Raw genomic sequence first — 26585 nt, 5'->3', positions numbered from 1 at the left:
GTAAGGTGGCCCTGGATACACAGTTAAAAGCACAGACAGAAAGAAGTGCAGCCAGAAACTGGAAAAAGATGGTTTGAAAAACAAAATCACCAGACAACAAAGATAGGGGAAATTATTTTTAATTTAGTGATTGAATTGTGTCAATTTTGAGAATTTACATCTGCTGTCTATATTTTGCACTGTTCAGGAAGAAATGCATTTGTATCTATTTCTCTGGGGTTGTACTGCATTCAGAGTCTTGAATCTTAGGGTTTCGTTTGTATTACACTATTAGTACTTTTAATTTGTGGTCCCCTATTTGCATAGGGGTTATCTGTGTTCTGGTTGGAATGAATGTTGAGAAGCATACAGTATACTTTGTGTAGTTTAATTTGGTGGTTAACCATTATGTGTTGTTAATAAGATTATATTGTGTGTGTGTATATATGAAAAATGAATGGAAAAATTGTATTATAATTAGTACTATTATGGGGGCAGGGTCTGTGGTGGAGATTAGGTGGGGTCTGGCCCACAACTTAGCCTGTGTTTTAGATTTCAGCCCCTTAATGTGATTGAGTTTGACACCCCTGTTCTCCACAACAAACTACTACTTTTCTCCTTCTGACTAATTATCTGCTTCCTAGAATATTGCTGAAACAGTCTCTTGACAGTTGAAATTCAAATGCTGATTTTGAAGTTATCAGAACCCTTTGTTCCAGTTCTTGGTCAAAACAGCCAAAGATGAACATCCTTGCACATCCTGAAGTTGCCAGAGCATTAGATCATGCTAGATAGGTGCCACATTTGTCATTGGTGTTGTTGCCAAAGCACTTGGCCATGGTGTAAATGAAATGATATTGTCAAAGACACTCATTCGAAGTATGAATTCCTTGATGAAACAACGGAAACTCTTATTGCTGTATTGGGATGGAAAGCTCCTCCTGGACATTACTGGAAGTAAGGAGATGGTCAACAGAATTGTAGTACGTGTCATGGGCAATGGGGAAAAGAGGTTACTTGGAGTTCCAAAAATTGGCTGTGGAATTGGCAAAAGCAAGCTGAAGCCTGTCTCACAGTACTGGATGAGTGGAGTCTTTGGAGACAAGTCTGAGGACTGGTGTTTGGTACCACTGAGTAATACAGGCTTGAAAAACTATGCATGCACCTTCATTGAATCATCAGTAGGACAAGAGTTGGCATGGCTCACCTGTCAACGTCATGTGATGGAACTGGTACTTGGAGGTATTCTTACTCAACTGTTTGCAGTTAGCGGAGGACCAGATGTTGCAAAAGATTTCAGCAAAATTGGTCATACATAGACCAGAATTTGTATAAGGTTGCTGATGATGATATTTGATGCAGACACATCAGTCCTTCGGAAAGAAATTGCAACTTTCTGCAGAACTGCCTTGGATACATCACATGAAACAGAAGACTACAAGAAGCTTCTTGCTCTCTCTTTAATTTTTCTTGGCGGCTGTCTTGATGCAGATAATGTGAAGCCTAATTTCAAGCACCTGGGGCGTTCCACCATACACGGTGGATGGCGAAAGCTATATACAGTATTAAGATATTTCTTAATACTGTATATAGCTTTCGCCATCCACCGTGTATGGTGGAACGCCCCAGGTGCTTGAAATTAGGCTTCACATTATCTGCATCAAGACAACCGGGCCTTGTTACTGTCCTCCACTTCTCCTCAAAAAGAGGTTAAAACAGTCTGTGTAGTGTCGTTCTCTGATCAAGCGGCCACTGTTGCTCAAAGCATCAAAAAGCACTGGCATATTCTCCAGCTTCATTCCATCTTTCATGAACCTCCCTGCATAGCATATTCACGTGCCAAAAATGTTGCAGATTATGTGGTTCATTCCAGATATATCGCTGAACATAACCATAAGATCCAAGAGGGACAGCACTCTAGTGGGTGGCTGTGTTACTGAGGGCTCTCCCGTTTAATCTACTTACATCTTAAACATTATTGATAGGTTGGTGAATGTAGTTGAGCCGTCTCTGCTTTTGTCTCTCTCCCTTGTCTAGTTCCTTTTCTTGAGGTTTGGGAGGTTTTTTTGCTGTTGGATTTGTCTATTCACCTTCCAATTTTTTTGGGTTTTTCTGATTTCTTTATGCATTTTCATAGAGCATAGTACTTTTGAGGCATCAGAGTCCACCTAAGGCCCATCCCTGGGCCAATCAGGACCTTAGGCTCCTCTCTCTGTATCCCGGGATACACAGGGAAGAGCCTAAGGCCCTGATTGGCTTAGACGCCTAAAGCCCCTCCTCTGGCCTTAGACATCTGAGCCAATCATGGGCTTAGACTCCTCCCTCTGTATCCTGGGATACAGAAAGAGGAGCCTAAGGCCCTGATTGGCTCAGATGCCTAAGGCCCTTCCCCTGAGAGGGGCTTTAGGCAATGAGCAAATCAGGGCCTTAGGCCTCTCCCCATGTATCCCAGGATGACGGTCCCCATCCCTAACAAACCCGGAACCAAAATAGAGGCAAGAGGGATACCCACTCCCTCCTGCTGCCACAAATCCTCCCCACACCAGCTGAACTTCCCCCCCAGCTGAAATTCTCCTCCCCCCCACTTACAGGACCCCACTCCCTGCACTTCATGAACTGGGGGGGAGGGGTTGTCGGGTGTGGGGACCATCATTGGGGGAAGGGATGGCTCACAGTTTTTTGTTTTTTTTTTAATGGTAGGAGGCTGCTTTGGGGCTTCTTCCTGCCAGCCTCCTGCCTCTTATTTTGATTCTTGGAGGTGGGGGTGGCTTCACTTTCTTTTTGTGGGACATATATTGTGTGTGTGTGTGTGTGTGTGTGTGTGTGTGTTATACACACATAACATCTGTGCTCACAGGGAAAAAAAAAGGAAAACCAGGCAGACCTGTTGTTTTTTTTTCAGGTCAGTATTAGCGATCTGATTATGGCATGCAATGTTAGACCATCAATCGGCTGTTTTGTTTTAATATTAATAACCTCATTTTAATAGTAATCAGGTCATTTGCATGCCAGAATCGAAGAATGTCTGACTGCACAAAAAATCATGTGATGAGCCGTTTTGATAATTGGGTTGGCAAATTCTGTCAATAGCTAAACCAGTCAAACTGGCTTAGTGATCATTGGTACATGATCAGAGAGTTTTGTGCATCTAGCCCTGAGTGGTTCTCCAGCTAAAGATAAGTGTTTTTTTAACTTTCCTGTGCACAGACTTTTGGACCTTTTTGAGATATGGAGCAAGTTCTCTGTGGAGTTTTTTTTTAATGCCAGTGATAAGATTGAAGGCAGGTAGAAGTTTCTGTATTTATGTTGCTACTTAAGTTTGAATTAGAGAATGACACGGTGGTTGCTAGCCGCAGGTAACCCACCAAAACGGTGACCCCCCAAAAAAAGGTCACCGCAAGTTCAGGGACAAGGCCATTCACCGCCCCGTGGAGCGATGAATGGTAGCACGGGGCGGTGAACAAGTAGTGAACGCGCGGTGAACGAGCGTTCGATCCGGCAGCCCACTCTCTCCCGCCGGCCGTCCATGCATCTCCCTCCCTCCTTTTCCCTTACCTTTTCTTCTTGAAACTGGTGATTTCTATAAGGCTACGAGCCTTGAAGTTGCGTCGCATTGCCTGCTGGAAAAAGTCTCCTCTGACGCAACTTCCTGTTTCCGGTTGCATCGGAGGAGACTTTTGTAGCAGGCAACCCGACGTGACTTCAAGGCTCCGGCTGTAATACAGCTCGTAGCCTTATAGAAATTGCAGTTTCAAGAAGAAAAGGTAAGGGAAATGCATGGCTGGCTGGCGGGAGGGAGCTGCTGGACCGCGTGAAGGGTGCTGGGGATGGGGAAATGGAGAAGAGAAGACGCTGAAGACGGGCAAGGTGATAGGGCGGTGAAAGAGACAGCGGGGACGGTGACGGGGCGGTGAAGGGGACGGCAGGGACAGGGACGGGGCGGTGAAAGGACCAGCGGGGCGGTGCAGAGGATGGTGGTCCGGGGACAGGACGGTGATGGGGATATAATTTTTCCCCGTGTCATTCTCTAGTTTGAATATTGTATACTCCAAGCAACCCAAAAATTTGTTTTAGAAAAGTTTAGACAGTAAATTTATGAGCCTTAGCCCCACCACTCCACTGCATCAAATATCTTTCATAGCGGTGAGCTTTATGTGGTAATATCCTCATCGGCTCCTTTATACTGCTTAAATCATTTCTTCTCTATTTGTTATAAAGTGTACCGTGCTTCGTGCTATATTAACTCAACTTCTCTCTCAAAAGTGTTTAGTGCTTAGTCATTTTATAGTTAACATATTTCAAAATAAATTTAAATAGATAAATCCTTAAAAACTTAGCTTTGTATCTTTGTGGCAATTTTTAAATTCAGTTCATCATTCACCACTCATTATTTCATTTATTCTTTTAGTTAAATAACTCGGTTCAGGAGGGCTGGACCTGACATGTTTCGTACACTGCTGTTTCAAGGGTCCTCCCGCAACCACCGATATCAATCCACCTCACTTCAATTGAAGTGGATCAATAACAATAAACATGACGGGTCCAACCTTCCCGAACCAAGTTATTTAACTAAAAGAATAAATTAAATAACGAGTGATGAATGATGAACTGAATTTAAAAATTGCCACAAAGATACAAAACTAAGTTTTTAAGGATTTATCTATTTAAATTTATTATGAAATATGTTAACTATAAAATGACTAAGTACTAAACACTTTTGAGAGAGAAGTTGAGTTAATATAGCACAAAGCACGGTACACTTTATAACTAATAGAGAAGAAATGATTTAAGCAGTATAAATGAGCCTATGAGGATGTTATCACATAAAGCTCACCGCTATGAAAGATATTTGATACGGTGGAGTGGTGGAGCTGAGGCTCATAAATTTACTGTCTAAACTTATCTAAAAAAAAAAAAAAAAAATTGGGGTTGCTTGGAGTATACAATATTTAAACTGATTCATAAACTCAGAGTATAAAATTGCATCACACTTTTTTGTGAATAGTGCTACTTAAGTTTGAGGCTCTTTTTTCCCACATGTTTGTGGCTGCTAGATACTCTGTAGATTCCTTCCACTGCCTAGCTTGGTAACAGTTGAAATATAGCTGTGTCATTAGTTTTTGTTACATTTTATATTGGATTTTTCTACCATGCCTTTTGGCTCCATGTTTATCAATATGGTTAAAGTTTTATATAGTTTCCTTACTGCAAGTCTCTATGTAAATTGTAAAGTTTCTTCTCCCTTCACTCTATCCAGAGGCACCAGACAGGGATGCCCCCATCCCCCTACTATTCAGTGTCACTCTGGTGATCGCAATTTGGGCACATCCTGATATTGCAGGTTTTCAACTGACTTCTAACACTGTTAAAATGTCCATATTATGTGGATGATGTTTTACTTTACACTTCTCCCTTCGTATCCACGGGGGTTAGGGGCAGAGCCGGCCTGCGAATATTAAAAAAACATGAATAATATTTGGGCCGGCTCTGACCCACCTTCCCCCCGGCATCCCTTAAGCCTTACCTGGTGGTCTAGCAGGTTTTCGGGGCAGGAGCGATCTTCCTACGCTCCTGCCCCATGCAGATCACTCGTAGGAAATGGCTGCCGTGAACTCCCGTTGTAGTCTCAAGAGACTACGGGAGCTTACGGCAGCCATTTCCTATGAGTGATCTGCACGGGGCAGGAGCGTAGGAAGATCGCTCCTGCCCCGAAAACCAGCTAGACTACCAGGTAAGACTTAAGAGGGGTCTAAGAGGGCTTAAAAATAGCCTGAAAAATGAAAACGGAGCTAAAAAAAAAATCGCGAATAACCGAATCCACGGATGCTGAAACTGCGGATTCGGAGGGAGAAGTGTATCTACTTCAGCCTCAACAATGTATTCTCAACTACTTACATTAATTGAAACATTTGGGTCTTTTTCTGGATACAGGATCAACTGGGACAAAAACGGAGGTTATGCCATTAAATATCCAATGTACCAGATCTCAGTTTATCTCCTACCCTTTCAAATGGACCACTGGTCCTCTTAACTATTTGGGTATTCAGTTTTATAATGGCTTAGTTATTACTGTATCAAAGAATCAAGAACTATTACTGGATAACTATCTTCCATGTGTGATAGATGGTAATTTCTCCATTTGTCATGGTGGGGATGGCTAGAATCTATCAAAATGACTATTGCTCCCAATATTTTATATACTCTAGCTGTTACCTGTTCTCTTCCCAATTGCTTTATATAAGGCCTTAGACCGTATTCTGGTGAATTTCCTCTGGAGTAAGAAATAACATAGAACTGTACTAAGAATTTTACTTAGGCCCAAAGCATTGGTAGGTGCTAATTATCCTGACTTTTATAGATACTATTTGGCATTCATCTTGCAACAATTCAGTAATTGGATTGATAATTCATATTCTGGAAAGTTGCCTTCTTTGCTTCTATGGGAAAAATAACTTATAAGATTCTCCTTAATGATTTACTTGATCTACTCTAGTCTCTCTCCGGAGTTGCAATCCAATCTAATAATAATAATTTATTTATATACCGCCATACCGGGGATTGTATTCTCCCATAAGGCTCTCCATATATTCGACGCATTATTAAAAATTAGATTTAAGCATTCTAGAATGATTCTGTTATGGAGAAATACAATGTTTATAAAAAAAACAAAGAAGATACAGATATATATCCCATGGGAAACAAGCCAAGAAAGCAAAATGAAGTAAAAACCTAAGCAGACAATAGAAACAATGACAAGGTGAGATCAAGTCATTCAGCTCTTTATTGTGGAAATTCACCTATAGGACTCAACATGAGCCGTGTTTTGGCAATAAGCCTTCATATAGGAGTCCCAATAAAATGTATAAAAAGAATAAAACATACAAATAAACTCAAAATACATAATTTAAAAATACATAAATCAAAAATAACAAACGTTAGGCCTCTTACCAGAATATCCAAAAACTTGTATGAAAAACAAGAGAGACTTGGGATTATACCTAGAAACAACACAATGAAAATAAACTGTAAATATACACAGGGTTCATAACTGTGTACACAAACAAATGTGTACAAAGAAAATGTTAACAAAATTCTCACTGTATTTCATTTTAATGTTCAAAAAGCACCAAAGAAAAAAATAAAAAGTAGTACTCACTGTTTTTCTAATATACATATAACGAAAAAGCTTTGTAGCATCTACTAGCACACTTAAAAAGAGAATGCTCATAAGATTCTAGACAACAGTGTGTTAAGTCATGCAGGTTTTACAAATAAGCTGATTTTGTTTCTTATATGATAGATGTTTATATTTAGTGCTTAGGTCTATTGTATCATTTATATTCAAAGTCTGTTATATTTCATGGCATATTATGTCAGGCATTAAAATAAACTTTCACGATTGGGGCAAAAATACCTGTTTTACAGTCTTTTCACAATATTTTGTTAAATGTTTTCTTTGTACAAATTGCTTTTGTATACAGTTATGAACCCTGTGTATATTTACAGTTCATTTTCATTGTGTTGTTTCTAGATACGAGTATTAGTTCTGAGATTCAGCTCTTTTTATACATTATTTTGGATATTTTAGTATGAATTTATTTTTGATTTATGTATTTTTACATTATGCATTTTGAGTTTATTTGTATTATTCTTTTTATAGATTTTATTGGACTCCTGATGAAGGCTTATTGCTAAAACACAGCTCATGTTGAGTTCTGTAGTAGAGAATGACACGATGGCTGTTACCCGCCGAAAAAATGGGGGGAACAAAGTGCTCACTGAGGGTATGGGGTGAATGGCCTTGTCTCCACAGTTAAGGGAGGGAACACGCGCGGTCCCCTCCCTCCTTCCTACATACCGGCTGCATCTATCTCCCTCCCTCCCCCTTACCCTCGTGGCGCATTACAGTGTAATTTGTTCAAGCCACCGGAGCCTGTCTGAAGTCGCGTGTGTCTGCGAGTGGAAGCTTCTGCTCTGATGCAACCGGAAGTAGCGTCGGAGGAGAAGCTTCTGCCTGCAGACACACGCAACTTCAGGCAGGCTCTGGCGGCTTGAACAAATTACAGTGTTATGTGCCATGAAGGTAAGAGGGAGGGAGGGAGATGGTCGGAACACGCAAGGTGTGCTGAAGGGCGGTGGAAAGGAACAGACACTGAAGGGGGTGGTGAGAGGGAAGGGAGGTGGTGGAAAGGAATGGAACAGACGCTGAAGGAGGTGGAGAGGAACAGACGCTGAAGGGAAATGTGAAAGAGAGAGTGGGGAGAAGACACTGAAGGGAAATGGGGAAGAGAGAGTGAGGAGAAGATGTGGAAGGGAAATGGGGAAGAGAAAGTGAGGAGAAGACGTTGAAGGAAAATGGGGAAGAGAGAGTGGGTAGAAGACGCTGAAGGGAAGAAGACAGAGATGCCAGGCTGTGGGGGGAGCAGAGGGAAGAAGATGGGTGCCAGACCAGTTGGGGGTATGTGGAGGGAGAGATGGAAGGGAGAGGCACAGTAACAGAGCAAATGGAAGATGCAGAGAGAAGGCAGACAATGGATTGAAGGAATTGAATGAGGAGAAGATGAGGAAAGCAGAAACCAGACAACAAAAGTAGAAAAAAATTATATTTCTTTTCTTTTTTTTTTTTTTTTTTGCTTTAGGATAAAGTAGTATATTAGTTGTGTTGATAAAAATTTATAAACAAAGCCCAGCCAGCTTAACATCTTTTTCTCTAGCTCAGCAGCTAGAACTTTGATTTATAAGGAAGGAATAAGCTAAATATTGCAGTACTGAGGCTTGTATGGATGCTACAGGGATGGGGTGGGGGACAGTGGTTGTGGGGACGGGGCGGTGACAGGGACAAATTTTTTACCCTTGCCATTCTCTATTCTGTAAGCAAATTTCCACAATAAAGAGCTTAATGACTTGATCATATTTTGTCATTGTTTTGTTTGCCCGTTAGGTTCCTACTTCATTTTGCTTTCTTGAAATACTATTTTTAAAATTTCTGGTAAATATGGCTGCCTAGGTAGATAGGGGCATTATGACAATTGGTGATGTAATGGATAATTCTGAACTGTTGACATTTGCTGATTTACAAAGAACATATGATCTTCCTTTCTATGTGCTATCGATGGGTGCAGTTACAGCATCGTATAATTTGTGCAATGACTTGCAATCTTTGGCCATTGTTCTGGATCTTATATTTGTATGTGGGCTCATACGTGCTTTGAGACACCATTCTTCCTCTTTTTATAAATATATAGCCCAAGTGACCCCTGTAGTTACCTTATATGTTCAATTGATATGGGATACTGAAATGCAGGTGTCTCATTTGGAGAACGAATGGGCCATTTTTTGATCGTCTAATGTTCGGTGTTCAATGGCTTTCTTTTATTACTCAGTCCCTGTACTTTCTTTCTCATAGAACTCTCTGGACCCCGGTTAAACTCTCCAAGGTGGACCCTTCTCCATCCCCTCCCTGTTGGCATTGTGGTTTGACATCTTAAGCTTTGGAGCATATGCTCTTCTTTTATAGTACGATTCAGCCTTTTTGGCAGTCAATATGGAAAGTTATTTGTAGAGTTCTTCAGATTGATGACCCTCTTTCCTATTATATTATGCTCTGGAAGACAAGAGCCTTACATACTAGTTTAACCATCCCAGTCTTATCTTTTCAGTATAATGATGGCAATTGTTACTCGGAATGTCCTTTATATCTGGAAAGATTCCTCCTGTCTTAATGAGTCTTTCTGGTGGAATTCTGTATATCTTATTGCTAAGTACGAGGAATAGCAGCAAAACAAATGGGTAGACCTCTAGCTTCACTTGATCTGTATGTACAAGGCAGGCTGATTTCCATTTAAATATACTGTACTACCTTTTGTTAATGTATCTTATGCTGATGAGTAGCTCCATATGTTATGTTCTTGATTCTGTTGTTTGCTTTTTGGAAAGGGTGGTGAATGCTTGGAATGGCCTCCTGGTGGAGGTGGTGGAGACGAGAATATATCTGAATTCAAAAAAGTTTGGGGACAAGTACATTGGATATCTAAGGGAGAAAAGGGATAGTAGATGGCATGGATATGCAGACTAGATAGGTCATGTGGTCTTTATTTGCCTTCATTTTCCCATGTTTCTATAAATGCATAGAACTGATTTATACTGACACATGCACATATAATTACTCCTTCAGAGCAGGTATACCTTTGTTCAGAAACTTCAGACAGGCTATTTTATAAAATCAGCATATGCACATCTGAGCCTTAACTGCTTAAGGGCTCTTCTATAAAAGTACATTTTTAATTATTTTACCATACCCAGCCAACATTGCTTCAATGGCCATGGTAGTATCCATCAAAATGTTCTACATTTTTACTTTGAATGAAAAATCATCTTCTGTAGGCTATGAATTTTGCTTCCCTTTAGCTTTTAAATAGTCCTCCTTGTTTCTTGTATTGTAATCTCTATGGGGACGAGATACTGGAGTTATGGTTACATCTGTCTGTACATTGATTGTACTATGTAAATAAAGGCTAATTAGAAAATATATGTAAGTTATTCTAGATTTTATTTAGATACAGTTGGGTTTTTTTTTTAGGTAGCATAAAAATATTCTTCCAGTTAAAGAATTGGTAGGTTTACTCTTAGTTAGGAATCGAACTTTTAAGCAAGTTCTCAAATCATTTGACTTTATAAGTATTTATTTTGAAGTCACAATTTGAAATAGATCTTTTTTCCTCTTTGCCTTCTTAGCAGGAGAATCAGATGAGAGAGACCAGTCCAAGCTAGAAGAAAAAGTATGGGATCCTGATAGCCCTCTGATAGATCGACAAATAGACCAATTTCTAGTTGTAGCACGGTAAGTTTCAAAATCTGTATTTAAAAAAAATGTATTTCTCGATTGCAAACAAAATACTCATTTGCTTCTCAAATGTTTTTTGTTTGTTGTATGGTTTGGAGGCAGTTTTATAAAATATTTTCTGTGTAAAGCTTGCTTTATATACTAGAATTGGCTCTTTTTTAAATTGTGTCTTAATATGCATGCTAGTTTTGTGTGCTAATGACACAAATGGGTGACATTCAGTGGCACAGGAATGGAAATGCTCTCCTAAAGCTCAGAACTTTCAGTTCAAAGTTCTGAACTTACATGGCCTTCCTGTGTGCGATGGTTTCCTCAGCCTCTTAGTTTTTTTTCTTTTCTAATGAGCAGATGTGAATTGAATTTCTCTCCCAACTTAAAAATTATTTTTCAAGGGTTGTTATTTGCTCTTGCTTCTTCTCATGAAGGAATTATTTTGTTTTGTTTTCCTTTATAAGTTGTAAATTTGTTAAAAATTAATTAAAAAAGAAAAATGTTGCCAAAGTAGAGGTACCAACCGTGCCCGTAATGCAGCAGAAAAGTGCAGAACTTCAGCATTCATCCAAAGTGTCTATTCATTTAGCTAGTCTGTGCTTAAGAAGGTGACAAGCATTATGCACATACGAGGGGTATTCAATAAATTTTCTACCTGAGTATGAAAGAAAGTAGCAAGTGTGTTGAAACAAGTCTGTGCATGTCGTGACATGTCTCAAGGTTACTCATGCACAGATACGGCTTAGTGTTAGTCTAACATTCCAAGAGATAGGATGTCAGGAGAGTCCTTGGGCAAATTAAATAAGAAACTGCTAGATTTGGAACACCATTCAGTGATAAAATTTCTCACAAAAGAAGGGAAAAAGCCAAAGGAGATCTAGAACATGTGACTGCAGTTTATGATGAGCCTGTCCCATTATCCTACAAAGTAAATTTTGGAGCAAGCAGTTTAAGTAGGGTAGAGATTCCATTGAAGATAACCCTCACAATGGATGGCTGGAGAAGCAATTTCCACAGAAATGTGCAAGAAAGTTGAGGATTTAATTTTGTCCCGAATAGCTGAAGAAATGGGCATCTTGGTAGGTACAGTTTGGAAAATAATTCATGAAAAGTTGGGCATGCCCAAGATTAGTGCAAGATGGGTTCCAAGAATGCTGAAGCCATGTCAGAAGACCACAAGCTCCAGTGCTGTCAGGAGAATTTGCGATGCTCTGTGAAGACCAAGTGAATTTTTTTTTCATCATTTGGTGATTGGAGATGAGACTTAGGTCTATTTACAGATATCCCGAGTCCAAAATGGAGTCAATGCAATGGAAACACAAGTCATCTCCCACCTCAAAAAAGTTCAAGGCCTGAAAAATATGCAGGCAAAGTCCATGAGAACTATCTTCTGAGATGATGAAGGACTTTTGCTTCTGGAGTTCATGCTACACAAGACAACCATAACCGTAGAGAGTTACGCCAACAAAACGATTGCTTTGCGGGAGTCAATCAAGGAGAAAAGATGAGAAAAATTCACAGCAGGCATGTTGATTCTTCACGACAATACACTAGTGTATATGTCACGACAATACAGGCTTGCCATCCAGAATGTGTGTTTCAGTAGCTGAAACCATTCTGACCTGACTCCCACGGATTATTTCCTGTTCCGAGTTTTGAAGAAATCTCTCTGTGGACAATGGTTTTCAAGTGATCAAGATGTCAAGGAAGCTTTGATGTCCTGGTTTGTAGGTCAAACAGAAGAATTCTTTTCAAAGGGGTTAAAGTCATTTCAGGAAAAGTGGATGAAGTATAAGGAGCTATCAGGGGACTATATTGAGAAATAAACAAAAAGTTTTTGAAAACTCTTTTCTTTCTTACTGAGGTGGATAAATTATTGAACACACCCCTCCTATGTCTCTCAGAACGTGAATAGATCATCTAAATCTACTCTGTGGCCATAGGGAGGCTGAAAAGTCAGAAAAGTTCAGTTCTGTGCAGTCGACTACAACCCTGTTACATACAAGTTAAAAATCTTCTCTGGAGACACCATCAGCACCAGGCATGGTAGGTAATCTGCACTTTGCTCCTGGTCAAGGTGATCGCTGAATGACTCTAAACAGACAAAGCTTACCCCAATGTTTATAAGATCTTTAGTGCAGCCACAATCAGAACACTTGCCAAACTTTGAAGGGAAGGTGTGGACTTCTTCCACCTCTTAGACAAATTTAAGCACATAAGCTCAGTCTCTCCTGAGGCCAAGAGAGGTGCTTAAAACTCCTCTATAGAGCTGAAGTTCACATCCAACTTGTAGAGAACTCTGATACAGTGCTGCTGCCTCTGCCACCCTTACACAAAGTACTGCTGCTAAAGTAGTTCCCCTTTTCTTGTTCTTTTCTTTCCTATCAATAATGTAGTTAGAAACATAGAGTATGACGGCAGAAAAGGGCCGACGGCCCAACAAGTCTGCCCACTCAAGAACTCTCCCTCCCTCGAGAATCCATTTTTTAAGCATTCCTCTGGAGCGACCCCACCTGTCTACCCATATTCCTTTTGTTCCTGTTTTGTTAAAGTTTTTTCATTTTGTCCTGTTTTGAATCTGTTGGTTTTATTTTATGTTTTTTGCCTTGTTGTTTATATTATGTAATCCCTTTTTAATGTTCTGTAAACCGCTAAGAAGTTTTGATTTAGCGCTATAATAAAATTTTAGTAAACTTGGAAACTTGTTGCTGGTCACAGTGACTGATTAGTCCTCATCTATTTCACTGTCTCTTTAAGAATAGCTGCACATGTTCAATTTGTTTATGAAGGTCTACTATAAAGGCTTCCTTTAACATCTGTCAGGAGCCTTTGGAGGCACCTGCCCATTCAACAAGTTACCTCTGCACAGAAAAGGCCTCATAGTATTTTTACTATGTTTGATCCTGAATAGGAACCAGTGCATTAGCAACCATCATCCTCTACAGACTCTATTGCTTTTCAGCTAGAGAGTCTGTTACAGCTCTTTGCTACTCATCATCCCTTGTTTGATGACATTAATAAGATTCTATAGTAATTTCATTTGATTCATTTCCTCTCCCATCCAAGAATGAATCTCCATATAAGGACATTTCTTATTCAGAATTTGTAAAGGAGAGGGCTAGGGAAGATTATTTTCCTCTGCAGGAAGATGCTGAACTGAGGGTGGTCATTTTTGGCCTCTTAAAATAAATTGAGGCACCAAAACACATTTTTGCAGTTCTTGTGTATGGCTTATTCGCCAAGGATAAGCGGGTATAATATTCTCACAGATGGGTGACATCAGCTACAGAACCCTGTATGGACAGATACCAAATTTACTGTCTATACAGTGTGCTGGTGCATTCCTGCTCGATGTCGTCTCACAGGTCCTGTATTTATTAGTTTTCCATGTAACTGAGTAGCTGTGCTTTTCAAGTTCTCAGCGTGTCAATTTTTTTTTTCCTTTTTGGTACCTTCCCTTCTTTTTTTTCTTCTTCTTCACCTTTAGTCATAATTTGTTGTTTTTTTATTCAATTCCTTCCGTACGGTTGAGTTCCCTTCGAGACACTTGGGGCCTTTTCTCCTACTGGGAGCATTGAGCCTTATTCAGGGAACTTCTACCGAGCTCACCAAGCATTCAGCCCTTCAATTTTGTGTGGGCCATTTTCTCCTTCATGTCTAAAGCACCTAGTAGCTTCAAGAGGTGCTCTCAGTGCAACAGTACAATCTCAGCCACTAATGTGTTCAGTGCCTAGGTCCTGAGCATTGGGACATTACTTGTGCCCTCTGCTCTCACATGCAGAAGAAGTTGCTGAAGGCTCATAAACTTCAGTATGAGAAGTATTTTGGCACACCATCGGCAACATTGAGCATGGCTGGGGATTCAGAGCCTGAAGCTCAGCTTACATCAATGCTGACATCAACCTCTGTACTGGTAGCATTGACATCACATTGGGAACATTGAGCATTGAAGTCAACAGAGCAAAGGATAATAATAATAACTTTATTTTGTATACTGCAATACCATGATAAGTTCTAAGCAGTTCACAATAAGAGGCAGTTTGTTTGTGCAAGCAGTTCTACAAAATGTATTCTCTTCCTAAGCACCAATTTTCCCTCCATCCTTTTTGGGTTTTGCCAGTCTCATGATTGTTCACTGTAACCCTTTTGTAGAGGCATGATCCTAGCAGTCCCATCTGTACAAATATTATACCTACTTGTCCTCAAAGAAAGAAAAGTTACTTAACCTATAGCAGTGTTCTCAGAGGACAGCAGGTGTATATATTCACAACTTGTCCACCTCCCAGTTGACTTCTTAGCTTTGTTACCAAACTGCAAGCAGTGAGGGAGAGATCCCCAGCAGCGGCTTCAGTGGGTGCAGGCGAGCAGGAAGGGATCCCCGGCATAAATTTAATTTTGAGACAAAGGCTGGAAGGCAGGGAGGGGGATGAGGGCACAAACTCGACATAGAAGGAAGGAGGAAGGGGGTACTAACTTTGGATATAGGAAGGCAGGAATAGGGAGACTTGTTGGGTATGAGTGTGTGAGTGAGAGATGGTTCACATGGGAAAAGGAAGAAAGGAAAACTGGGCAGAGAGAGAGAGGAGTGAGGTAGAGATGCATGGGGAATAGAAGGATGAGAGGGAGAAATATTGGATATGGTGGTGGAGAAGGACCAGAGAAACAGATTGAAGGGGATTCAAGGAGGAGGAATGTTGGACATAGTGATGGAGGGAAAAATGTGGCATTGTGCTGGAAAGAGGTGATAGAAGGAGAAATAGGCATGGGGCTGATGGGCAGTGGTGAAAAATGCTGCACCTGATCTGGGGGATGAGAGAGGGGGAAATGTTGGATGTGACAGTAGAAGGGGTGGGAGAGATGCCTGGATCTCTCAAGACAAATGGACAATGAGAGAGAGGGAGACTTGTTGCTAATAGGGGATGGAGGAGAGAGGAAGAAAAGTTAGACTCATGGAGGGACAGAGAGATGTTGGTTGGGGAAGGGAACGAGGTCCTGAGGAGAGGAGGCAGAAAGTGTTGAACTCACGGAGAGAGTGAGAGATGGATAGGGAGGGAAGGAGAAAGGGCAGAAATTAAAAAGTTAAACTCATGGAGGAAGAGAGAGAGAGAGAGGTGGTTGGGAGAGGGCATGAGGACTGGAGGAGAGGAAGTGTGTAGGAGGCAAGAGAGAAAGAGATGTTGGGACTGGTGGAAAAGAGGGAGAAATGTTGGATGTAGCAGTAGAGGGAGTGGGAGAGATACACTCTGGATCTCTCTCTCTCTCTCTCTCTCTCCCCATTCCCTTTGCAGCAGGGGAGGGAATGAGAGAGAGAGGTAGACATGTTGCTAATGGGGGTGGAGGAGAGAGTAAGAAAAGTTGAACTCATGGAGAGACAGAGAGAGATGTTCGTTGGGGAAGAGAATGAGGTCCTGAGGAGAGGAAGTGTACAGGATGCAGAAAGAAAGAAATATTGGATGCACAGTCAGAAGGAAGTACAACCAGAGTCATGAAATCACCAGACAGCAAAGGTAGGAAAAACGATTTTATTTCTAATTTAGTGATCGAAATGTGTCAGTTTTTGAGAATTTATATCTGCTGTCTATATTTTGCACTTTATTTGTCTATTTTTCTATAGCTGTTACTGAGGTGACATTGCATATTTTAAAGTCATCTTTTTTACCTCTGAAAAAAAACACGAATAGAAATGATAATTAACATTTTCTCTGTGTACAGTGTGCTTTGTGTTTCTTTAATTTTGTGGTTACCATTATGTATTAATAAGATTATATTGTTTGTATATGAAAAATGGTTGGAAGAAATTGCATTACAATTAGTACTGTTATTATGGGGGTGGAGTCAGGGATGGAGCTTGGGTGGGTCTCGGGCGGAGCTTGGACAGGGGTACTTGGTTGGTATTTGTTAGGCTTAGGGGGTACTTGGCTTGAAGTTGAGAAACACTGGTCTAGTACATTCATACTGTCTTCTAGAAAGTATGGTTTTCTCACTAAGCATTTTTAAAAACAAAACACAGCTACCACATTAACAGATGCAAAAGAGTGTGGCACTCACCTTATATCAGGGGTCTCAAAGTCCCTCCTTGAGGGCCGCAATCCAGTTGGGTTTTCAGGATTTCCCCAATGAATATGCATGAGATCTATGTACATGCACTGCTTTCAATACATATTCATTGGGGAATCCTGAAAACCTGACTGGATTGTGGCCCTCAAGGAGGGACTTTGAGATCCCTGCCTTATATGTACCTCTTGTGGGATTTTTGACAACATCATTTAGGATTTCTGGCTCTGTAACTGTGGCCAGATACTTGCACAGATGTATACCTCTGAACTGTGAGGACATACATTCTAAGTTGGTATGTGTGCCTTGCACAGGAGACTTGTTTGGAGATAAAAGAAAAGAACACTTGAAACTATAAAGGGCCATTGCTCCACTCTTTAGCATCTCTTGGCTGTGCCAGTTTACTCTGCTTTGTTAGGCAGACAATCATCTTTCAACCAACAGTGTAAAGATTTCTATCAGCATAAGTTTCTATTATCAGAAACATTCATCACAGAGTCAGCACATGTTATATAAAGACCTCGTTAGAAAGAAAGCTCAATTTAAACAATGTACATCTGCTCCAGCTAGCTAGCACTCTTCTTTTTTTGTGTATCCTCTTTCTCAACAGTCCAAAGCCCTTCTAGAATATGTATGCTGCCCTTCTGGTGTGTGTAATGGAAGGGGGGGGGATAATGCTGGGGGAGCAGGTTCATGATGTATTCCAGTCTTGGCAGATCATGGTCATGGGTTCCTGGGTTCTGAATACAATCCAAAAGGGTAACTGCTTCAGGATTTTCATGTGGCCCCTAGATAGAGTTGCATACTGGACCTACCTATCATTCATGTAAATCTATTACAGGAAAGGTTTCTTCTCTGCTACAGTTCAGTGCCATAGAACCTATTCCCTCAAATGAGAGAAATTGAGGCTTCCACTCCAGGTACTTTATAATTCTAAAGAAAGAAGGGGTTTGTCTCTGGACCTCAGAAACCTCAACCTTTTTCTATGCAAGGAGAAAATTCAAGATGAATACTTTTTTTCCATTCTATCATTTCTAAACAAAAACAAAGGGGATTAGTTCTGTTTGATGGTTCTCAAAGATGCTTATGCATATTCCAGTTTATCCCAGCTACATAAAATATCTCAGATTCTGCCACCAGATCTTTGACTCCAGTTGAAAGTCCTTTATTTTGGCTTGCTTCAGCCCCCAGGGTCTTTACAAAATGCCTGGAAGTGGTAGCAGTTCACTTTCACCGTCAAGGTAATTTGTTGTTCATGTATATTGATGATTAGCTCTTCGTGGCCTCCTCAGAAGTGCAGATGTTATGAGGGGCATTCAATAATTTATTTACGTCAGTAGGAAAGAAAAGAGATTTTTTAAAAATGTTTTTATTTTTCAGTATAGTTCCCTGATTGCTCCATACTTGTCATCCACTTTTCCTGCAATGACTTTTACCCCTTTGAAAATAATTCTTCTGTTTGACCTTCAAAACAGGATGTCACAGCTTCCTTGACTTCTTCACTTAAAAAATGCTGTCCAGAGAGATTTCTTCAAAACTCAGAACAGGAAATAATCCAAGGAAACCTGGTCAGGATTGTAGGGCGCATGGTTCAATTATTTAAACCAAAGATAAAAACAACAGACTGTGGATGTGGATGTTCTGAAAGATGATTTTTATTCACTCTTCACAATAAAAATACAAATAAAAGTCTGAAGTAATACACGTGATTTTACGCGCCACTCTGCTTGTTTCAAGCCATTTTCAGTTTTTATGCTCAAAGACATGTACATTGTTTTGCTCATATTTTTATCTTTGTACCCTACAGTCATCCGGACTCCTGAGGAAGGCAGTCTCGCCGAAACATGGACCGTGTAGGGTCTGCCAGGACAATCATATGTGTATTACTTATTCAGACTTTTATTTGTATTTTTATTGTGAAGAGCGAATAAAAATCATCTTTCAGAACATTCACATCCACAGTCTGTTGTTTTTACTGTGGAACATCGGGTCTTCCTTTTTGTTTTGTTGTGTTCAGCTACTTAAACCCACATTCTCGGATGGCAGCCTCTGATTGTTGTGACATGTGCATCGGCACATTATTATGAAGAAGCAGCATGCTTGCTGTGAGTTTTTCTCATCTTTTCTCCTTGATTGATTCCCACAAAATGATCATTGTGTTGGTGTAACTCTTCTTGGTTAAGGTTGTCTGGTATGGTATGAACTCTAGAAGCAAAAATCCTTTGCCATCTCAGAAGATGGTTACCATGAGTTTACCTGCAGATTTTTCAGTCTTGAACTTTTTTAGGGTGGAGGATGACTTGTGATTCCACTACATTGACTCCATTTTGGACTCGGGATATCTGTGATAGATCCAAGTCATCTCCAGTCACCAGACTATGAAAAAGATTTACTTGGTCTTCACGGAACATCTCCAAGTTCTCCTGACAGCACTGGAGCCTCTTGGCCTTCTGACATGGCATCAGTATTCTTGGAACCCATCTTGCACTAACCTTGGACGTGCCCAATATTTCATGAATTCTTTTCCAAACTGTACCTAACAAGATGCCCATTTCTTCAGCTATGCAGGAAACCTTAATTCATTTCTCTGACAAAATTAAATCCTCAACTTTCTTGCACATTTCTGTGGAAGTTGCTTCCAGAGGCCGTCCAGTGTGAGGGTCATCTTCAATGGACTCTTTACCCCACTTAAACTGCTTGCTCCAAAATTTTACTTTGTAGGATGATGGTGCAGACTCACCATAAACTGCAGTCATGCATTCATGGATCTCCTTTGGCTTTTTCCCTTCTTTTGTGAGAAATTTTATCACTGAACAGTGCTCCAAGGTTAGCAGTTTCTTACTTGATTTGCATAAAGACTCTTCTGACATCCTGTCGCTTGGAATATTAGACTTGCATTGAGCCACAACTGTGCAAGAGTAATCTTGAGATATTTCTTAATTTGTTTCAACATGCTTGCTACTTTATTTTATACTCAGGTAGATAAATTATGGAACGCCCCTCGTAGCTGGCATTCTCAGTAAAGTCCTTTGGTCTCACAAGTAGTTTCTGGACACACCGCTTGCAAACTCCATTTTTCAAGAATGGGGGCTTCTCAGGTCAACCTTTTCATCACCAATGAAAATGCCATACTTCCACTCTACTGTTCCTTTCTTCCTTTTCTTGGGATGCCTAGCTCTGGATGCATTGTTGATTACATAGATCTGGTCTTTCCTGTGTACAGTCCACTCCACCTAAGTGCACGTCAGTTAAGCACATGCTTCAGTTATTTGCAGCCTACCACCATGGTCCCGTTTTTTGTTTTACATTAAAGTAAATGGATGTAAACTCTGGATAATTGCAATTCTGATAAGCACACAATCCGCTTATGCGCACTGATGTTATAGGTCCCACCTGTATGCATTCACGTTACGTTCACTCCGGTTAAAACAATCACATTTTCACGTTGATGAGCCATGTGTTTCGGATCAGCAGTCTAGGCCAGGCCAGGTGTTCGAACTTTCAAAACTGTACCATGGTGTCTCATGGAGAAAAACCTTTGTCTGTGGCTGGTCAAAAGTCATTGTCTCTGGCTGAATGTGTCCACCATGCTGGACAAAAGTCATTGTCTTTGGCTGAACATGTCGATGCTTTAAAGAGACTTAACCAATGGGAGAGTCAGGTCTCTATTGCAAAAATTTACAGCGTTCATCCTAGCCAGATATCTCGGATTTACAAAAAAAAAAAAAAAAATCAAGCCATATTGAAAGACTGGCAAAACAACAGTAATCCTACCAGGAAACGGAAAAGAAATGAGAAGGCTGGAGACGTTGAACAGGTGTTGCTGCAATGGTTTTCTAAAGCTAGAAGTCATCAACTGCAGCACAGCTATCCGAAGAACTGGGCTTAGAAGACTTCAAAGCAACAAACGGATGGTTAGAAAGGTGGAAAGTTCATAATGGCATAAAATTTAAGAAGCAGCATGGCAAAAAACAAGACACTGATGAGTTTGGTGCAGAAAGATGGGTCATGGAAGTGTTGCCATCAGTCATTGGTGGATATGAACCATGCAACGTTTTCAATGCTGATGAGATGGGCCTGTACTGGTGTGCCATCCCTAATGGAACATTGGCTTTCAAACGCAGCGAAACTGTTGGCTTTAAGGTGCCAAAGGAACGATTGACATTGCTGCTCAGTTGCAATATGGACGATAGTGAAAAGATCGAGCCACTGGTGATTGGGAAGAATTGAAATCCTCGGTGCTTCAAAACATTAAAGCCTGCCTGTTGAATATGAAAGCAACAAAAACGCATGGATGATGGCGACACTGTGGATTGAATGGTTGCAGAAACTTGACAATCTGATGAGAAGGCGTAGGAGACACATTGTAATGCTGTATGATAACTGTGCAGCACACAGCAATGGTGTACAACTAACCAACATCAAACTCGTGTTACTGCCACCAAACGACATCTTTGATCCAACCGATGCATCAGGGGATAATCGCCAACTTCAAACGTCATTGTAGGTTGCTCGTCTTAAGACATGTGATGGTAGTGATTGATGCAAGCACGGCATCCAACCCCCGAGCTGCTGAGCTCGTGAGAAAAATGATGGTGCTCGACTCTCTTCACATGGTATAGGAGGCGTGGAGTCGAGTCTCAGCATCCAAATTGCTATCAACGGGCGAGCTTCATTCACACATCTGATTAGACAACTGAAGTTAACAATTCGTCCATTGAACTCCCAATTGGACTCTTGCCACAAGAGTTTGAGCTGTATGTCGCCGTTGGCAACAATGTGCCCACATCATCTGACAGCACTAATTCCGATATCTGTATAGTCATAAAGGACACTGCTGACAACCAAGAGTCTGATGACGATGGGGATACTGTTGTGATCATCACAACTAATGAAACACCTGCAGAGATTGTTTCCTTCTCAGACGCGCTGAAGTCCCTACACACGCTGCGTTATCTGGAGATAAATGGATGTCACGACTATGGCCAGTTTTACAGCATCAGTAGTCAGAATCACAGCCTGAATCGTGAAATCTGCATGCAGAAAACAATGACTGATTATTTCAGTAGAATGTTGGTTTAAAAAAAGGTTTACAGTATATTGCATTAGACAGAACAGTGCTGATTCTAAAACTGAACCGTGTAGAATTGTTTTAAGTGTGGGTTTTTTTATTGAATAAAAGTTTTATTGCATTTGACTTCAGTGTACTGTGATTTTTCATGACTAAAAAGTAGTACTCGGATTAAGCATACACTCTGTTTAAGCGCACGTGGCGGTCCAGTCTGGAGGCCTTGCACTTAAGCGGAGTTGACTGTACATATCTGCCAATTTCTCTCATTGCAAGAAATCTTCCTAAGTTCCAAACACAGGCAAAACACTATGATTCTCATTGTATCCTATTGGGTTCTATAGAACTGGGTCTCACTTCTCAAGCAGTTGGCCATTCTACCTCTGTAAAAGCTCTGTCAAATTCCAACATTGATAACTCAACAGTGGGGCAGTTCTACTTTGTTCAATCTTCCTCCTTTTTGCCCCGAACCATATAGAAAACAACTCAAGAAATCCTTTCATAATCTGGATTGTAAATGAGCTCTTCCATACTCTCTTTAAAGATCTGCGCTGAAAAGAAAGTCCACATAGTTATTCATCTCCTTTGATCACAATAAGCCTGATGAATCCCTGGTTATCTTTTTATATCCAAATTTTATAAACAAGCAAATATTATTCTCAGCTCCACAGCAGTATCTCATGAGATTAGGGCTATTGCAGCCACAGTAGTGCTGCTGAAGTGTGATGTTTGCAAAGCATGATATGGTCGTCACTTCTTACCTTTACTATGCATTACAGCTTAGACTGAGCTTTAGTGGCAGACAATGCCTATGGTCAAGCTGTTCTGGTCAATTTATCCCTTTGATCTAGCAACTCTTGCACTGTTAGTGTGGACGGCTCTTGAAACTGAAAACAATATAAAGGGTTGAGCATCCCTAAACTTGCGAGTCAACCACTTGTGTGCCTGACTCAGTCCTGCTTGTCAATGAAAAAAGCAATGTTGCTCACTTTTTGCAGATGGTTTTTATAGACAGAAAGAGTGATTAGGCACAGTGCCTCTCATTTCTCCAACAGCTGCCTAATTCATTGAATTTTGGAACTGAATGAGTAGCTGAGGAAACCTCTGTGCGAAAGAGACACCACACACGGTCAAAACGCAACTGGTGTTTTGAACTGTGAGACATCCAGTTCCAATAAGAACAATTAAGAACATAAGCAGTGCCTCTGCCGGGTCAGACCACAGGTCCAATCCTGCCCAGCAGTCCGCACTCCGCGGTGGCCAAAAACAGGTCAAGGCCTGTCTGAATCATCAGAAGGGGCTCCCCTGCCACCTTGGTTTCCCATTTAAGTATCATGCCCTCCTATCGAAGTCCTAGCCCTCTGGTCTTGCACATGCACGACCAGGTTGGTTTACTCAGTACCCCACGATCCCTCTATCCCTCAGGAATCCATCCAATCCCTGCTTGAATCCCTGTACCGTACTCTGCCTGATCACTTCCTCTGGTAGCGCATTCCAAGTGTCCACGACCCTTTGGGTGAAAAAAAACTTCCTTGCATTTGTTTTGAACCTGTCTCCCTTCAGTTTCTCAGAATGCCCCCTTGTATTTGCTGTCCCCTTCAGTCTGAAGAATCTGTCCCTATCCACCCTCTCTATGCCCCTCATGATCTTGAAGGTCTCTATCATATCTCCCCTGAGTCTCCTTTTCTCCAGAGAGAAGAGCCCCAGCCTATCCAGCCTCTCGGCGTATGAGCAGTGTTCCAGCCCTTTTACCATTTTTGTTGCTCTCCTTTGGACTCTCTCAAGTACCGCCATGTCCTTCTTGAGGTGCGGCGACCAATACTGAACGCAGTATTCCAGATGTGGACGCACCATCCTGTGCCTTTGGATGATGTGACTCACTTTTGTGACCGACCAATACTGCTGCCTATGGGAAACATCTGTTATATGTGAGCAACTCTGCTTTTTCCTGGAGGTCTGGTACAAGGAGGTCTGCACAGTCTCAGAGTTCCATACTCTGTGAAACACTGCTTGTTTTGTTCTTGAGAGCAGTGTCATTACAACTGTGCTAGGACACAGTTCAGCTAATAAGGGGACAGTACTAGAAGGAAGGAGTAGATGTATAAGGTATGGCATGAATTGTTCCTTTGTAAAGGGAATTTTTGTCAAATATTTTTACTTTTATGGTATATAATAAATAGACAAAAAGTCACTACTCTTTGAACTGTCACTGTACACAACAAATTAATCAAAACGAGCCTCAGACACACTGACTGAATATATAATTACAAGTCAGGTACTTTTAGCCAATAAGGCAACATGTCCTTAATCATCAGCTCCTCTTACATGTTAGGTGGGAAATTCAGTAAAAAACTCAGACATAGTCCGAGAAAAACCTGAACCCCACGCAACTGTAGAGTAAGGTATAGTCACACAGCAGTGTGCCACAAAGTTAAACAAAAAAATGCACAAAACAAAACACAAAAACATCAAAAAAACAAAAAAGCCAAGTCTTAGCTGGGAAAAAATCCCCAAGTACTTAGATGGGAAAAAGAAAGTAGTAGTGGGTCCTCCAGGTCGGTTCAGGAACTGACTCAGCTCCAATTGCACACACTCGGGTCTCAAAAGCTGGCAGCCCACAGCAAGTCCAGTATTGTTGCCTTATTGGCGTTAAAAATACCTACTTGTAATTATATATTCAGTCAGTGTGTCTGAGGCTCGGTTTGATTAAGTTGTTCTGTATAGTGGCAGTTCACAGCGTAGTGACTTTTTTTGTCTATTTATTATATACCATGAATTAATTGTTCCATTACCATATTAAGAATATCACTTAAATTTTTGCAATCTTCTGATACAGGATTTGTGAGGGTTGACATCCGCTATCTATTAATAGTTTGAGACATACTTTATTTTATTTGGGAAAATGTTAAACTGCAGATGTAATTATATCTGCATATTTATATATTTTATCTAAAATTTTAAACCGCTTAGATTGTATTGTAGGTTTGCAGTATTTCAAATTGAATAAATCTGTAACTTATTTTTATCATTGTTACCTTAGTGCGGTGGGAACATTTGCTCGAGCTTTGGACTGTAGCAGTTCTGTCAGACAACCTAGTTTACACATGAGTGCTGCTGCTGCTTCTAGAGACATCACACTGGTAAGAGATCTTTTTGAAGTGTTCTGAGGATGTGCTTCATTTGAGTTATTTTCTCCTAGTTTAACATTTGGTCAGCACTTTGCAGCTTTTAGTACAAAAATGTGTGATTATAATGATCCTTAATTCCAAAGGATGCTGGGACAGTGCTTGTCATGGTACAGACAGTTATTATCAACTATAATCAACAATAAACCCACAAAAAAAACCAGTGTTATGTTTTTATATTCATATATCTTCCAACATATAAGAACAGAATTGCCATACTGGGGACAGCCCGAAAGTCTATCAAGCCCAATGTTTTGTTTCCAACAGTGGCCATAATAGTACTCATAATTTGATATGATTCTTAATATATATATCTGGAGGGTAGGAAAAGTCTCAGAAATTGGAGCAGTACATCTCATTCAAAGAGAAACAACACTTTCTATGTAGGTGTATTAGCTCCAGCTCCAACCATTGGCATAAAAACCTCCCCTTCCAATTCTTCTATATTTAGATAATATTTTATTTAAATGAGCTCCTTTTATTTGAGTGATCTTTTTTTCATTTGAATAATAATCTTTCTTTGAATGATCTTCTTTCTTGTTTCAGAGTCATGTAACTAATGGCCACTCCTTCATTAATTTTATAGCCCCTTATTATCATGCATAATACTTAGGGTTAATCGTCAGCATGTAGCACACCAAATAGTAAATATAGATAAAGCTGTTAACTTATCTCAGGCTGGATCAGCATCCTCAATGAATATTCCTTCACTACTGCACACATGCCTTCAGAATTTACTGCTCTTTCAGATCTTAATTCACTCTTTATTTCAAAGATTTCAAATTCTTTGGTTACATAAAAACTACTGCTTCTCTCAGGTCCGTATCAGAGCTGCCGCTTCATTCAAGTCCAGCATGACCAGCGTTTCGTGGCAGATAAGCCGCTGTGTCAGGGATTCACTTTTGAGCAGCCTATCGCGCTTCTAAAAAATTAGTAGTATATGTAAACTCAATGCTGGAGGGCAGTTATTAAATATCAATACTTTATTTATCGAGAGATGACTTCCGGGTCAGCCAATTGCAGGGTGCAAGAGCCGCTGAAGGCAGGAAGGAGCATCCCAGCAGGAAGGAGGACCATTTAGGTAACTGGAGTCCACGGCTGACCTGGAAAGCTTCCCTCCGATGTCAGCTCTGACATTGGCAGGCAGCCTTCTGGGTCAGCTTCGGTGGAGGGAGACCTGTTTATAAATGGAATTCCTGCCGGCGAAGAACACATTGGGTGCGACCCACGATAGGGAGGGAGGGTGGCTGCTGCAGCAACTGTGATCGTGAGGTGGGCTGCTGGACATGCGATCGCAATGGGGGCTGTTGACCTGGAGGGGTGGGAAGGGAGGCAACTCACGGCAGATCCTATCCTGTGGGGGCCAAGGCCATTCACCGCTCCACTGAGTGGTGAATGGCCTTGTCCCCATATCTGCAACAACCAGTTGATTTTTTCCCCCCATTCCAGCAGGTTACCCACGGCG

The 26585-nt window shown here is 40.8% G+C and overlaps 1 protein-coding gene across 5 annotated transcripts in view; it reads left to right on the top strand.

Moving 5' to 3' along the window:
- The window catches only part of MTA3 (metastasis associated 1 family member 3), a 459795-nt gene that overhangs the window by 159313 nt on the left and 273897 nt on the right, over window positions 1-26585 (top strand). For all 5 annotated transcript variants that reach the window (XR_004538871.1, XM_033939005.1, XM_033939006.1 and 2 more), the window contains exons 7-8: window positions 10714-10819; window positions 24976-25075. Coding sequence is in view for 4 of the 5 variants with exons in the window: in XM_033939005.1 (XP_033794896.1) it covers window positions 10714-10819; window positions 24976-25075 (206 nt within the window). In the remaining variant the exon portion in view is untranslated. The remainder of the gene's footprint in view (window positions 1-10713; window positions 10820-24975; window positions 25076-26585) is intronic.

The sequence above is a fragment of the Geotrypetes seraphini genome, chromosome 3 (genome assembly GCF_902459505.1).
Source record: "Geotrypetes seraphini chromosome 3, aGeoSer1.1, whole genome shotgun sequence".
NCBI classification, from domain to species: domain Eukaryota; kingdom Metazoa; phylum Chordata; class Amphibia; order Gymnophiona; family Dermophiidae; genus Geotrypetes; species Geotrypetes seraphini.
Note: the sequence above shows the minus strand (reverse complement) of the source record. Positions and strands in the feature narration are given on the sequence as shown.